The sequence below is a fragment of the Polyodon spathula genome, chromosome 6 (genome assembly GCF_017654505.1).
Source record: "Polyodon spathula isolate WHYD16114869_AA chromosome 6, ASM1765450v1, whole genome shotgun sequence".
NCBI lineage: Eukaryota > Metazoa > Chordata > Actinopteri > Acipenseriformes > Polyodontidae > Polyodon > Polyodon spathula.
Window position 1 is genome coordinate 6306001 of NC_054539.1, and position 14439 is coordinate 6320439.

The window sequence follows — 14439 nt, forward strand, 5'->3', positions numbered from 1 at the left end:
GATTATTAATTTATGCTATATATGAACAATAATATGGTTTGCTATACTGTTCTTTCTCTCTCTCTCTCTCTCTCTCTCTCTCTCTCTCTCTCTCTCTCTCTCTCTCTCTCTCTCTCTCTCTCTCAAATTGTGGGATTGTGGGAGGAGCCAGCTGGTGAGTGGAGCGCAGGAGTTGCGATTCAGGAGAGTCTAAGCTTTTGCAATTTATTTATATATACATATATTCTGTGTTTTATATTTGTTGGTAATAGTGTTGAGTCTTTGTTGTTTGTTAAGCTGATCGTAGCGTGGAATTTTAATGTAGAGGGGACGAATTGCGTCGTTTTTGCCAGCTCTGATACGATGAGGTGTTTTAAATGTGGAGCTCAGGGACATCAAAGAAAACAGTGCCCGAGAAACAGAGATCGAGCTGAAGCAGAGCAGGATAAGGGAGCTCCTGGAGGAGAGAGGGTTGGGGGAAATCGGGGAGAGCGAGAGGACGTGCAGCCCTCGGAGCCAGCAACAACCAAGTCAGCGAAGCCAGCAGAGCCCGAGTCAGCGGTGCCAGCAGAGCCCGAGTCAGTGGAGCCAGCAGAGTCCGATTCAGAGGAACCAGCAGAGCCCGAGTCAGCGGAACCAGCAGAGCCCGAGTCAGCGGTGCCAGCAGAGTCCGATTCAGAGGAACCAGCAGAGCCCGAGTCAGCGGTGCCAGCAGAGTCCGATTCAGAGGAACCAGCAGAGGCCTGAGTCAGCGGTGCCTGAAGCCGAGTTGACACCGCAACAAAAGAGACACAGCCACAGCCAAGCGCCAGCAGCCTCAGGAGAAGAGGCTGGACAAAACGAGGAATTTGAAATGGTAGTGAAAAAAAAAAAAAAAAAAAAATCAAACAGCCTGAAGAAGGAGAAATAAAGAGGGACTCTGAATTAGTGTCTGTGGGCAGCGGAGAGAAGACTCCCAGCGTGAAAGTGATGCCAGAAGAGGAGCTGACGTCTTCCCCGGCAGCTGTCCCAGTCTGACTAAGAGATAGGTAGTAAGGTGGTACTGAGGCTGAGGCTGAGGCTGAAGTTGTGGCTGTGGAGAGTGGCGAGGCCGCTGAAGAAGACAGGGGAGACAGCGAAGAAATTGAGGGCATGTACGAGTCGGATGACGGGGGGCTGTCTAATTCTTTGTTAATCTCGGACGTCCCTGATAGCCAAAAACTATATACATTACAGTACATTAATAACTTTCTTGACAGTACCAAAGGTAAGAGGGGAGTGGACATTAAAAGCTTTTTTTCCCGATTTTAAATTGTTTTTACATTCTGCGCATGTAGTCTCCAGGAAGTCCACGCTTGAGGAGCTAGATCAGCACAAGAGATACCATTTAAAAACGTAGTACAGACTCTAAAGAAGATGATACGTTCGAAAACATCATTTTAAAATGGTTTTTTATAATATGACTTTTTTTTTTTTTTTTTTTAGTGTTTGTTTTAACTTGATGGTCTTAAATATTTTAGCTGCCATGTAACGTAAAATAACGTAACATTTAACGTTAATGGTTGTAGACAGTCTTTTAGAAGAGCAGTTATTTGATTTTTTAAAGCAGAAAAGGGCTGGGGTTGTGATGTTGCAGGAGACGCACATTGAGCAGGAGAATGAGGCGGTCTGTCTATCAGAGTAGGGAGGTCAGTGTGTGTTCAGTCACGGCTCCAGCACCAGCGCGGGAATAGCGGTGCTTCTTAAATCAGACCTGGGTGTCAGTATAAAGCAAGCTGAAGAGATTGAGAAAGGGCGGCTTTTAAAAGTACAGAAACAAATAGCTGGTTTTAACTTTACTTTTATAAATATTTATGCACCAAATACAGGAAGAGGAAGAACTGTATTGTTTAACAAGTTGAACCAAACCATTTTAAAATGTAATAATAATGACGTATTTGTGGTTGCGGGTGATTTTAATTGCACTATAGATTTTACAAAGGATAGGAATACTGAAGAGCCACATCTCAATCCTCCAGAGAGCTGACTGCAGTTTTAAGTTCAGTGATCTGGTTGACGTATGGAGATGTCTGCACCTTTATGCCCGACAGTACACCTGGTCCCAGTCTTGTAATAATTACACTTCTAGAGCACGACTGAACCAGTTTTATTCATTCCGTTGTCACCTCAATTTTTTTGTAGGGGCAAGTATCATTCCCAATAATCTATCGGACCACCACTGCCTGTTAGTCAACGTACTTATTCCAACCGAAGGGCACAAATCATCTTATTGGCATTTTAACATTCAATTATTAAAAGACTGCAAATTTGGAAAAGTTTTTAAAGAGTTTTAGAAAGTCTGGCAAAAACAAAGGAACATTTACCAAGATTTAAGGCAGTGGTGGGACAATGGAAAAAAACAAATTCAAATTTTTTGTCAGCAGTACACTCCGGAGACAACCATGTCAGTGGACAAAGCAGTCAGGGAGTTAGAGAGAGACAGTCTAAATTTAGAAAATAATGAAGATCACTCTAATGAGCAAACCTTACAAAAAATAAAAGAAAAAAGAAATGTGTTGGGAAGCTTGCTGGAGGAGAAGGTGAAGGGGGTGTTGGTGCGTTCTCGCTTCGTAGAGCTGAGGGACATGGACGCACCCACTTCCTTCTTCTTTGGCCTGGAGAAGAACAGAGCGGTAAGCCAGTAGCTGAGGTGTGTGCGGATGCCCTGCGGCAGAGAACTACACAGCAGAGAGATCAGTGAGGTGGCTGTGCAGTTCTACAAGCAGCTATTCACAAAAGAACAGTTTGATCCTGATGACATAGAGACCTAGCTCCAGGATCTACCCAGCCTGAGTGAGGAAGAGCAGAGTGGACTGGATACAGAGCTCTCCTTTAAGGAACCGACTACTGCAGCGACACAGCTCTCCAGTGGGAAGGTGCCTGGGATAGATGGCCTCCCCGCTGAGTTTTTCAAACATTTCTGGCCGGTGATTGGGGAAGACTTCTTCCAGGTGCTAAAGGCGAGTCTGGAGAAAAAAGAACTACCTCTCAGCTGCCGCAAGGCAGTGATCACATTACTGCCCAAGAAGGGAGACCTCTGCCTTTTAAAGAACTGGAGACCTGTTTCGCCGTTATGTGTTGACTCGAAAATAATTTCCAAGTGTCTCGCAAATAGACTTAAAGTGTAGTAATACACAAAGATCAAAGTTATTGTATCCCTGGAAGATCTATTTTTGATAACCTGTTTTTAATTAGGGATTTTTTAATCGTCGCTCTGAGCGAAACGTGTCATTTTAATGTGGGATTGGTCTCCCTTGATCAAGAAAAGGCTTTTGATAGGGTCGACCACACCTACCTTGTGAAAGTCCTGGAAGCCTTCGGGTTTGGCCCTGGTTTTATCTCTTACATAGAGCTTTTATACTCTAATGTTTTTAGTGTTTTAAATGATTAATAATGGGTTGAGCAAACCTTTCTCGGTGAGCAGGGGCATTAGACAGGGCTGCTCTCTGTCTGTCATGCTGTAATTGTTGTCTATAGAGCCACTGTTGCATCTTCTGAGGGGCTGGTTGTCTGGCTGGGCGGTGCCTGCCTCACCCGTCCTTGTCTTTGTGAAAGTATCAGCCTACGCTGATGATGTGAACGTGTTTGTGTGCAGTAATGGGGACGTCCAGGCCCTGAAGGAGAGCTTGGAAGTGTTTCAGAGAGCATCGTCAGCACGGATAAACTGGGCAAAACGCAACACCTTCTTGTCAGGTGGTTGGCAGGAAGAGGGGCCCCCCACGCTGCCTCAGGCCCTGCAGTGGGACAGGACTAGGATTAAGGTGTTGGGGGTGTTCTATGGGACAGAGATGTTCATGCAGATGAACTGGGAGAGCCTGGTGGATAAGGTGAGAGGGCGGCTGCACAGCTGGCAGGGGCTGCTGGCTCAGCTGTCATTCAAGTGGAGGGTCCTGGTCATCAATAATTTGGTGACCTCCATGTTATGGCACAAGCTGGCATGTTTGGACCCTCCACGGGGAATGGTAGTGGAGATTCAAAAAATACTGCTGGATTTCTTTTGAAGCGGGAGACACTGGCTGAGGCCAGCAGTTCTGTACCTCCCCATTGATGAAGGGGGGAAAGACCTGGTCAGCATTGCCAGCAGGGTGGCTCCTGTACGCTAAGGAAGGTGCTCACTGGAGAGAGATAGCCTTTTATTTTCTGAGAAGAGTAGGAGGAATGGGGCTAGATGGAACTTGTTTTTAATTGATTTGGTCAGGTTAGATAAGACAGGTCTCCCCTCTTTTTATGTTAATATTTTTTAAATGTGGCAGACAGTAAGAGTGGAGAGGGAGGAGGGGTCAGTGACAGGGCAGTCTTTATTAGGGGAGCCCCTCTTCTTTAATCCCCTTTTTCCCATTCACTTTTTTCAGTCAGGGGTGCCGTGTGCCAATTTTGTTAAGCCGGAGTAACCCAACTGGTTCATTTGACAGAGTTAGGCCACCCCTGTTGGATCTCAGCGGCTCAGCTGGCCAGGAGGCTGGGCTGGCACTCGGAGAGGCTGGCTGAGAGAATGATAAATGAGCTGAAGAAATCTCTCTCCCCAAAGCTCAAGGAGGCTTTGGGGGAGGGGACCAATTTTTCCCTAGTTTTTTTTAATCCCCAGGTTTAGGTGAGGAAGAGGACGGGGATGGAGCGAGAATAGGGAAAATGGAGAGTTAAAAATATAGCTCTCCACACAGCAGAGGGGAAAAAAACTGTATGAGCTGCACGTTAAAACAGTCCAGTCCAAACAGCTAAGAGGGACTGTGGACACAAAATGGAGAAGCCATTTACAGGTAGCAGAAGAGAGTGAGCCGGTATGGAGGGTGTTGTACAAACAGCCCCTCACCAAGAGAGCAGGTGACCTGCAATGGAGGATCCTGCACTGTGCTGTGTCACAGAGTGGACCCCAGCATCAGTGCTGAGTGCTGTTTCTGTGGGGAGGAGGAGACAGTGTTCTACACGTTCAGTGACTGGGTCAGGCTGGGGTCATTCTTTCAGCTCTTGCAAGTTCTTGGGGTGAGTTTCAGCAAAGAGATTTTTATTTTTGGGTTCCCCTATAGTTTTAAAACAAGGAATAGGAGAGTTTTAATTAACTTTATTATAGGGCAGGCAAAATTGGCCATTTTAAAATCCAGGAAAAATAAGATTTTAGAGGCAGGACTAACAGATGTTTCCAGACTTTTTCATATTTTAGTAGTTAGCCGGGTGATGGTGGATTTTAATTATTTTAAAACAGTCAGTAACCTGGAGGCTTTCAGGAGAGGTGGTGTGTGGGAGACGCCTTGTGCTCATTGAGTGAGGAGGGAGAGCTGCTGTCTAACTTGTAGTTTTAATTTTATTTGGTTTTATTATTTTACAGTGTTTTTACTTTGGGTTTAATCTGTTTTTACAGGAAAAGCACGGTTTAGATTTTTTAATATAGGGTTTTTTGTTTTTATTTACATTTTATGATCATTATATTTGGTTAAAATCTGTTTTTAAAAGAGAACATGATGTTTTTTAGGATTTTATGCTGTTGCCTGGGAAGGTTTCCCTGGAGCCAGCAAGTATCTTAATTGTGTTCTGTTTTACCTTATTGCTATTGAACGGATTTTAACTGCAATGATTTAATAAAGGATCTGAAAAGTCTGTCTCTCTCTCTCTCTCTCTCTCTCTCTCTCTCTCTCTCTCTCTCTCTCTCTCTCTCTCTCTCTCTCTCGGAGGATTGTGGGAAGGGCTTGCAGAGAGGTGGAACACGGTGCGGTAGGACCGGGAAATTTAAAACTTTATTTATTTATCTATTTATTTATTTTGTTTGTTTGATAGTTACTTAGTTGTTCTTTTTGTGTGTTTGTTTGTTCGTAGGTTAGTGGTGTGTGTGTTTTGTTTGTTTGTTTGTTTGTTTGTAGGGTGTTTGGAGATCCCGTTATGGGGTCTCGTTCAGGAGGGCTGGGGGCTCTCACCCGCCGACACGGGGTCCGTTGCCTGCCTGACCCCGGGGTTTCGGTGGAGGAGTGCCTGCTGGCAGTAGGAGAGGTGGTGGGGTTTGAGAATATTATATCGGCGTCAAGAATGAATAAAGCGCTGGTAATATTTTTAGTGGAGGTGTCTCTGGTACACAAGCTGGTAGAGGAAGGATTTACAGTAAAAGGTGAATTTGTTCAGGTTTCCCCTCTAGTAACCCCGGTAACGAAAGTTATTATTTCTAATGTGCCTCCGTTTTTAAAAAATGAGCAATTAGAAAATAATTTAGCTCGGTTTGGTAAACTGGTGTCCCCGATTAAGGGAATCCCGCTGGGGTGCAAAAATAACAGTGTTAGGCACGTCATGTCATTTAGAAGGCAGGCGTTTGTCTTACTAAATGATCCTAATCAAGTCATTAATGTTGCCTGGAATTTTAACGTGGAAGGGATGAATTGTGTAGTTTTTGTCAGTTCGGAGACGATGAGGTGTTTTTACTGTGGAGAACAGGGACACCAGAGGAAAGCCTGCCCGAGAAAGGAGGCTAGAGCGGAGACAGGGCAGGATCAGGGCGATGCTGGCGGGGAGGAAGTCGGGGGTGTTGGGGGTGAGCGGGAGGAAGAGTCGGCTCCCCCAGCGCAGCCGCAGAGCGAGCCCGTGCTGACCGAGGAGGGGGCGATCCAGAAGGAAACCGGAGCAGAACCACCAACACCACGGCCTCGCACAAAGAGACCCAGCCGCAGCCTGTCACTGACGGGTTCGGAGGATAATACCGCTACTACTGAGAATGGTGAAGAATCATTCAAGGTAGTAGCGAAAAAGACACGATTTCAACGGAAGGCTGCAGAGCTGCCGGATGGCAGAGCGCAGCCAGTGCAGAACTCCGAACCCGTGCAGACAGGGAGACTGCGGGCTCCAGGCGGGGCGTCAGTCCCTCCCAACGCGGAGGAAGAGAGCACAGCGCAGGGTGATCCGGGCGCGGTGCAAGACTCTCCACTTGCTGAATCTCAGCCGCCTGAAATAGTGACGGCTGTGGCAGAGACCGGTGTCGAGGAGTCGGAGGGAGCTGCGGAGGAGCGGATTCTCGGGGGCGAGCGAGAGGACAGCGCGGATGAGATGGAGGGGGAGCTCTCTGACTCCTCGCTTATCTCAGACATCCCTGATAGCCAACCCGTCAGTAAGAAAAAGTTATACACGCTTGAGCAGGTAAATGATTTTATGATAGAAACAAAAGGGAAAAGGGGAGTAGAAATAGAGAGTTTTTTCCCTGATCTAAGGTTATTTCTCCACTCCGCTCACGTTATAACAAGGAAAGCCACAATAGAAGAATTTGATCAGCCAAAACGTTATAGATTAAAAAAAATTGTTCAGAAAATTAAAAAGGATCTTAAAAGTGGTTCAAAATCTCTTGTTTAAAAATGGCTGTGTTTTATGAAACTTCTTTTATTACTTGTTTTAGTGTGTTAGTTTTTTTAGCTATGATGGAAAGGTGCGTTTTTATTTCTTTTAATCTAAACGGCTGCAGACAGTCTTTTAAGAGGGCGCAGCTAGTCGGGTTTTTAGAGCAGAAGCAGGCGGGGGTGGTGTTTCTGCAGGAAACGCACTCGGATCAGGAGAATGAGGAGGCGTGGCGAGCGGAGTGGGAGGGGCTGTGCGTGATGAGTCACGGCGCTAGTACTAGTGCAGGAGTAGCCGTGCTTTTTAAACCCAGCCTGGGGGCAGTTTTACTAGATATGGATGAAATCGAGAAAGGGAGGATTTTAAAAGTAAGAGCTAGGCTGGGCAGTACAGTGTATGTTTTTATTAATATTTATGCCCAATATAGAGGGGGGGAACGAATTTTATTTTTTAAGAAATTAAAGCAAGCTCTTTTTAATATTAATAATAATGATGTGGTGGTACTAGGAGGAGATTTTAATTGTACTGTTAATTTTAATATTGATAGAAATAATGATGAACCACACCCTCAGTCCTCCAGAGAGTTGGCTGCATTGTTAGAGTCCAGTGACCTGGTTGACATATGGAGATGCCTGCACCCCAGTTCAAGACAATACACCTGGTCTCAGTATCACACAGACTGTGTATATAGAGCAAGACTAGACCAGTTTTATACTTCTAAAAACGATTTAAGTAAATTTATCAAAGCAAGAATCATCCCCAGTAGTCTCTCTGACCACCACTGTCTATTAATTACAGTAATAATTCAATCAGAACCCCACAGAGCATCTTACTGGCATTTCAATGTAAAATTATTACAAGATGTAAAATTTAAGCAACAATTCAAACTTTTTTGGATAATTTGGAAAAAAGAAAAAGCACAATATAAAGATTTAAGACAGTGGTGGGACATTGGCAAAATACAAATTAAATGTTTTTGTCAACAATATACTATAAATGCAACCAGGTCACTGAACACAGCCATGAGAGAACTGGAGTCAAAAATCCTCCTCCTAGAGGAATGTTTAAATTCAGCGTTTAAAGAACAGACCCTGGAGAACCTAAAAGAGCAGAAACTCGCGCTGGGGAGCTTGCTGAAGGAAAGAGTGAAGGGGGCGATTGTGCGTTCCAGATTCATGGAGTTGAGAGACATGGATGCCCCCACTAGTTTCTTCTTCAACCTGGAAAGGAAGAGAGCGGACAGTAGACAGCTGTGCTGTATCAGGACTCCTGGTGGGAAAGAACTGCACACCCGGGAGGAAATCAGCAGAGGCGGTGCGTTTTTACAAGGAACTTTATAATAAAGAACTGTGCAACATAGAGGACACTGAGCGGCTGCTCCAGGGGTTACCCAGCCTCAGTGAGAAGGAGCAGATTCAGCTGGACGCACCGCTGACCCACCAGGAGATGACCGCCGCTGTCAAGCAGCTCTCCAGCGGAAAGGTTCCCGGGATCGATGGACTGCCAGCAGAATTTTATAATAATTTCTGGGATATAATGGGGGAGGATTTGCTCCAGGTTCTGAGAGAGAGCCTCAGCCACAAGGAACTGCCTCTTAGCTGCCGTAGGGCAGTGGTTACACTGCTGCCCAAGAAGGGAGACCTTTGCCAGCTTAAGAATTGGAGACCTGTGTCAATTTTATGTTCTGATTTAAAGATTTAAAGAGGCTGCGGCCACTTTTTAATTTACTGCAGGGAATCCTGAATAATTTAGGGGTTGTTTTTAGTAAGGAGCTTTTTATTTTTGGGGTTCTATACAGTTTTAAAATGAAAAACAGGTGTGTTCTTATTAATTTTTTAATTGGACAGGCAAAATTGGCTATTTTAAAGACAAGGAAAAATCAACTCTCTGGTTCTGGACTGACCAGTTTGGTGGTTCAGTTCAGGGTGCTCGTGGTCAGCCAGATCAGAGTAGAGTTTGAGTATTTTAAACTGGTCAGTAACCTGGAGGACTTTCAGGAGAGGTGGTGTGTGGGAGACGCCTTGTGTGCTGTGAGTGAGGAGGGGGAGCTCCAGTTTTTGTTCTAATTTTATTTAATTTTTGTTTTACAGTGTTTTATTTTGGATTTTATCTGTTTTCAACAAAGAAAAAAAAAACACTGTTTAATATTGATTCTTTAATGATCCTTTTATTTTGTTTAAAATCTGTTTTTAAGGAGAACACGATGTATTTTAGGATTTTTTAAATTTTGCTGAGGCAGTAGGAATCTTAACTTTTGTTGTGTTTTACCTTTATTTGAATTTTAATGGATTTTATTTGGAATATTTAAATAAAGGATCTTAAAAAAGTCTCTCTCTCTCTCTCTCTCTCTCTCTCTCTCTCTCTCTCTCTCTCTCTCTCTCTCTCTCTCTCTCTCTCTCTCCTGTCTATGTGTAGTCAAATGGAACATTTCACAACAGAGTAGCAAGCAAGTCAGAAAGCTCTGAAAAACAGAACGTTTTCCGGGGAAATATTTTTTTCATTAATATTGGATTGGTAGTTATCATTTTGACAGCACAATGCTTTTTCATGATGTTGTTTTTTTTTTTCTTTCTACAAAAACACAGTGATGTCAACCTTTATCAAAGTATTTTGACAAATAGATAGTTATGCCAAACACTCTTTATTTTAAATTGTATTATTATTATTATTATTATTATTATTATTATTATTATTATTATTATTATTAGCAACAGTAATTTCAATCATTTGAACTTGCAGTAATATAATTCCAGTTCTCTTCCGCACTCAAGGCGTTTTGTTTCACATTTTGTAATATGAACATGATTTTTTTCTGCTTTAAAAAAACAGGAGTTAATTTAAGAATAAACTCTTACAAAAATATGTCCCATCACCACTAATTCGGGTTAATATCTGAAAACAGGTGGAAAAGAACAGGGCCTACCCTCTAAACGTACTGTATGTAATACAGAACAGCTCTTTTTTTTAACAGGTGTAATTTTACTGTACCTTCTCTGCTTGTTGAAAAAAGGGTTTTCATATTATATGCTTCATAATGATCAGCTTGCACCTATTACCATCACAATGAGGGAGTATTTTGTGAATGCTTCTCGTGGCAAATGATTGCTCGGACAGCACATGTGCCCTTGCCTTTTTCATGTGATTATTATAAAATCGCTCATGTTGTTTCCGAGGCAGCCAGTGTCAGTTCTCTTTGAATTAAACAAGGCTTAATTTGCTTACTTTGATTGCTTGCCAGAAGTAAGTCGGCGTCCAAATTGACACACATTGCAGTTAAGGGAACAATAGATCCTCTTGTGCCTGGCAGAACCTTCTTCAAAAATTGTCCCTATAAAAAAAAAAAAAAACAGGTAATATGGTTTTCAATACAAAACTTAAGGGGCCAGCAAAACTATTTGACTTATCTGTAATTCTTATTATCTTGCTGTCAGGATTCTAAGCCAAATAGCCATGCCAAGTACATTGAAAACACATTGTACATTGATATTACTAAACATAAAGCAGCTTTTGTACAAAAAAAAAAACATTTAAAAAAACTATCAGCGTAACTAAATAACATGTACAGAAATGCAGTGTGATTTAGTGAAGAAAAAAACAGCTACATTTCCAAATAGGGTGCAAAGGTCAAATACATGCCGTTTAAAATAACTCATCAGATTATTTTTATAATTAAAAGCCAGAACACGCTTTTAAAATCCTTTTTTTTTTTTTTTTTTTCATTATGTTCAAATTCTTGTTATAGCAGGTCTTGCAGTTTCTACAATGGCGACTAGTAAAACAAACTAGAAAGAATGCACTTAGGATAAGCAACTTTCCCCATATTTAAAAAAAAAGGTACTACTTTGCATTGATTAAATGCTCCTGCGGGTGTTCAAGTTAGTAAACAAAGCCTTTCACAACTTGTCTGCTACTCTGAATCCGGTCACTTGTCATATGAGAATTCATAAATTCTTACCTTTGTATTCCAGAAATAAATGTTGCAATTTTGATGGGCCGAGACAAAAACACATGGCTTTTTGATGGAAGGAGAAGCACAGGAGTTGAATTCAGTGTCACCTACGTCATTACCGTCAGGCTGTATTTCATCAGTCTGCTGTGAAGACAGTGATCCTATTAGCAAATTTAACAAGGGTTAACCACCGTCACCAAACTGTAATGACAGTATTTAAATAAAGTACAGATACAGTATACATCAGATTGACTAATTGACTGTCGACCATTTAAGAACCGTTACTGGGTATAGTGTGACCCTCAATCCAGAATCACAGTGCTTGTAGAAAACAATATAAAAAAAAGACAAATAAAGCCTATGACCTGCATCACTTTCTTCAGGTGTGCAATTTGCCTGTAAAACATAATCATATTCCACCCATAAGTATACAGAAAGCAGGTAAAAATAAAAAAGTGAATTGAGCATATACACCACTGACATAATACTGGCATTGGAGGGTTATGTAAATACAATACAGTACAGATTTGTGTTTTCCATGGAAGCATAACTCAGTGTGGAACAAATTATAGTCTAGATAAGATTCTTAAATTGTTTTTCTACAAAAAAAGAAGAAAAAACCTTGGATTGAGAACTCTAGCTTTGTGTGTGTGTGTGTGTGTGTGTGTGTGTACAATTACATATTTGAACTAATGTTAGCATTCTCTCTCATGAAAGCAATGATTCACATATGTAATGGGCAGTGTTGTGTGATGCACTGCTACATTGGTTCCTTGCCTTGGAGCTCAATGATTGGCTGCAGCTGATCACAAGGTTAAAAGGGGGGCAGTGTAACGGGCAGTGTTGTGTGATGCCCTGCCGTTATGGATTCTGCCCCGTGGGTGGGATGAGATGAGGTTAAAAGCTCTAAAACCAAGAAGGCAGACGAGCCTGGATTTTTTGCATCGTGGTTTCAATGCTTGCTTGCTTGTGGTGTGTGGGGTCACCGGTCCGCCCTGTTACACATATCACTGTCTTAGCCTCTAATGCCAAGACATTAGTTATACAGCACTCAATTGCAATCTTCTTTGACATTTCTCCGGGTTAATTAATACTGAATGCAAATACATCAGTAATTCAGAAATCAGCTTTGTGATTTAATCTGAATTTGAGCATTTGATTATGAGCCGAACTTGAGATCTGATTGAGATGGATGTTTTCCTTCCTTATACAGTACTTTCTCATATTAACTGCGAAGACAACAAAGCAAACAACTTGTTGTTTGTGGAATGTAATAAAAAAAAAATGATGGTAGGATAACTTCTATTCATCCTAATGAGCTAATATTATAATGCTTTGCAGGTGTCAATTTATATAATGCAACCATTTTGGAAAGAAAACCGTCTACTTGTATACACTTAATCCCTATATGCCATCAAAAACATATTACAGTGCTGTGTGATATCTGCTAGTATGTACTGTCCAGTTTCAGTATAAAAATGTAAATTGTATAAGAGAACAGACTCCATGAATACCATATACTGTGTGTATGTGTGTATATATATATATATATATATATATATATATATATATATATATATATATATATATATATATATATAAGTACATATATTTCAGTGTAATTCAAGTTCTTTCCATTAACAGTTGGATAGATAGCTTTGTGAATACGACCCCTGATGTTTACACCCACAGCCTAGCAATTTATTAGCTAGCAGTGTACGGTGGGAAAATAAATTGCTTCTGAGCCTATAAGTTGAAGCTGTTTTATGTTTTGCGTTATATGATTGATTATGTGTTTTGCTTTGTAAGTTAATATATGAGTGGGGCTCCAGTATGTATTTATGATGTAAATATGCATGTGTGAATGCTGCTCATGTACAGAAATAGAACAGACCACCAATGTAGGTGTATAACAGAGAAAAGGTAACGTTTATTTTTGCTGGAAAGTAACTATAATATTATTATTCCCTTTACAAATGTAACATGTTATACTACCTCATTATTGACAAAAGTAACATTATTACAGTAACATGTTACTTAAGTAACGACTTACCCCAACTCTACTCATTCATATACATTTGAATAACTCAAGGGTAAGTTTAAAAACAAAAAGCAATGTCCTTTATAATTTATTACCGTGATAAATTGGTGGCTTGGCATAATTCTAGGAATGAGACTACAACCATCTTGGTTAAATCCTGGACTGACTCCATGTCAGGGAACCAGGTGTGGTTTGTTATAAAACATCAAGCATAGCACAATGCTTCCCTGACATGGATTTGAGGGAGAGCACTGAAATCCTATTGGTCTAAAGCAAAAATACAGGTCTAAAAAAGGTTCTGAAGTTCTCTCTTTACGGCCTCCCTCTTCCATTTTGACATAACTGCCAGCAACGGGAAGCAGCAATCAAAATGAGAGGGGAAAAGGGAGGTAACCAATAGCATCAGCAGTTTGCTATGAAGATGGACAGACTCTAGAGATGTCAGGGTTTTGCAGTTATCATCGTTATCACTGGTTATTCCTTCTTTGGGTAGTCTGTTTTTACTCCCGGCCCCAGAACCTGAATACTGTGGAGCATTTTTTGGGTTCTAACAGTGTCAGCACATCCACATGAAAGGTCAGTTAAAAGAGTTTTGAACCAGCTAGGCCAACTCTACTGATACTTCAGGATTGTTATTTTCACAAGAACAGACAATCTTGATCAGTCTCGTTATATTGGTGTCACATAACAGGAAGCTGCCAAGGGATTACAATGTATGGGGTTTAGAACAAAATGTATGCAGCAGCACCTAATAAGACTTTTAGGTCGTTGTGCCTTTCTGTGTTCATTTCACATAGAGTGAGATTGTCCCCAACCCTTTAAGCCCTCTATCCTGTCAAGAAAATCAGCTGCTTCCCCTAGTGACTGACATGCTTTGCAGGCAGTCAGTCACAACTGGTAAAATGTGTGGAATTATTTCAATATTCAATAACTGCAACTAATTTAACAACAAGCTACAACAATACAGTCATAGAAGAACGTTATTTAAGCATTTATGAATTTTCAAAAAGACTAAAACTGTTTTTTCAACCCAAGCATCCGCTGCCCAGTTTAAAAAAGAAATGCTGCTGTAAGAATTAAGCATGTAGATTTACTGGTATCTGGATGAATCTCACTGACAGACCTGCTAAATTAGTTATCACAAACTGTT

At 41.5% G+C, this 14439-nt stretch overlaps 1 protein-coding gene across 1 annotated transcript in view; it reads right to left on the bottom strand.

Annotated features, from left to right (window-relative positions):
- Nucleotides 1-14439, bottom strand: part of LOC121316631 (WD repeat-containing protein 64-like) — a 61277-nt gene that overhangs the window by 8566 nt on the left and 38272 nt on the right. The window contains exons 17-21 of the mRNA XM_041251672.1: nt 10535-10627; nt 2782-2951; nt 2527-2675; nt 969-1165; nt 617-737 (exon numbers count right to left, since the gene is read on the bottom strand). Of these exons, the coding sequence (XP_041107606.1) occupies nt 617-737; nt 969-1165; nt 2527-2675; nt 2782-2951; nt 10535-10627 (730 nt within the window). The remainder of the gene's footprint in view (nt 1-616; nt 738-968; nt 1166-2526; nt 2676-2781; nt 2952-10534; nt 10628-14439) is intronic.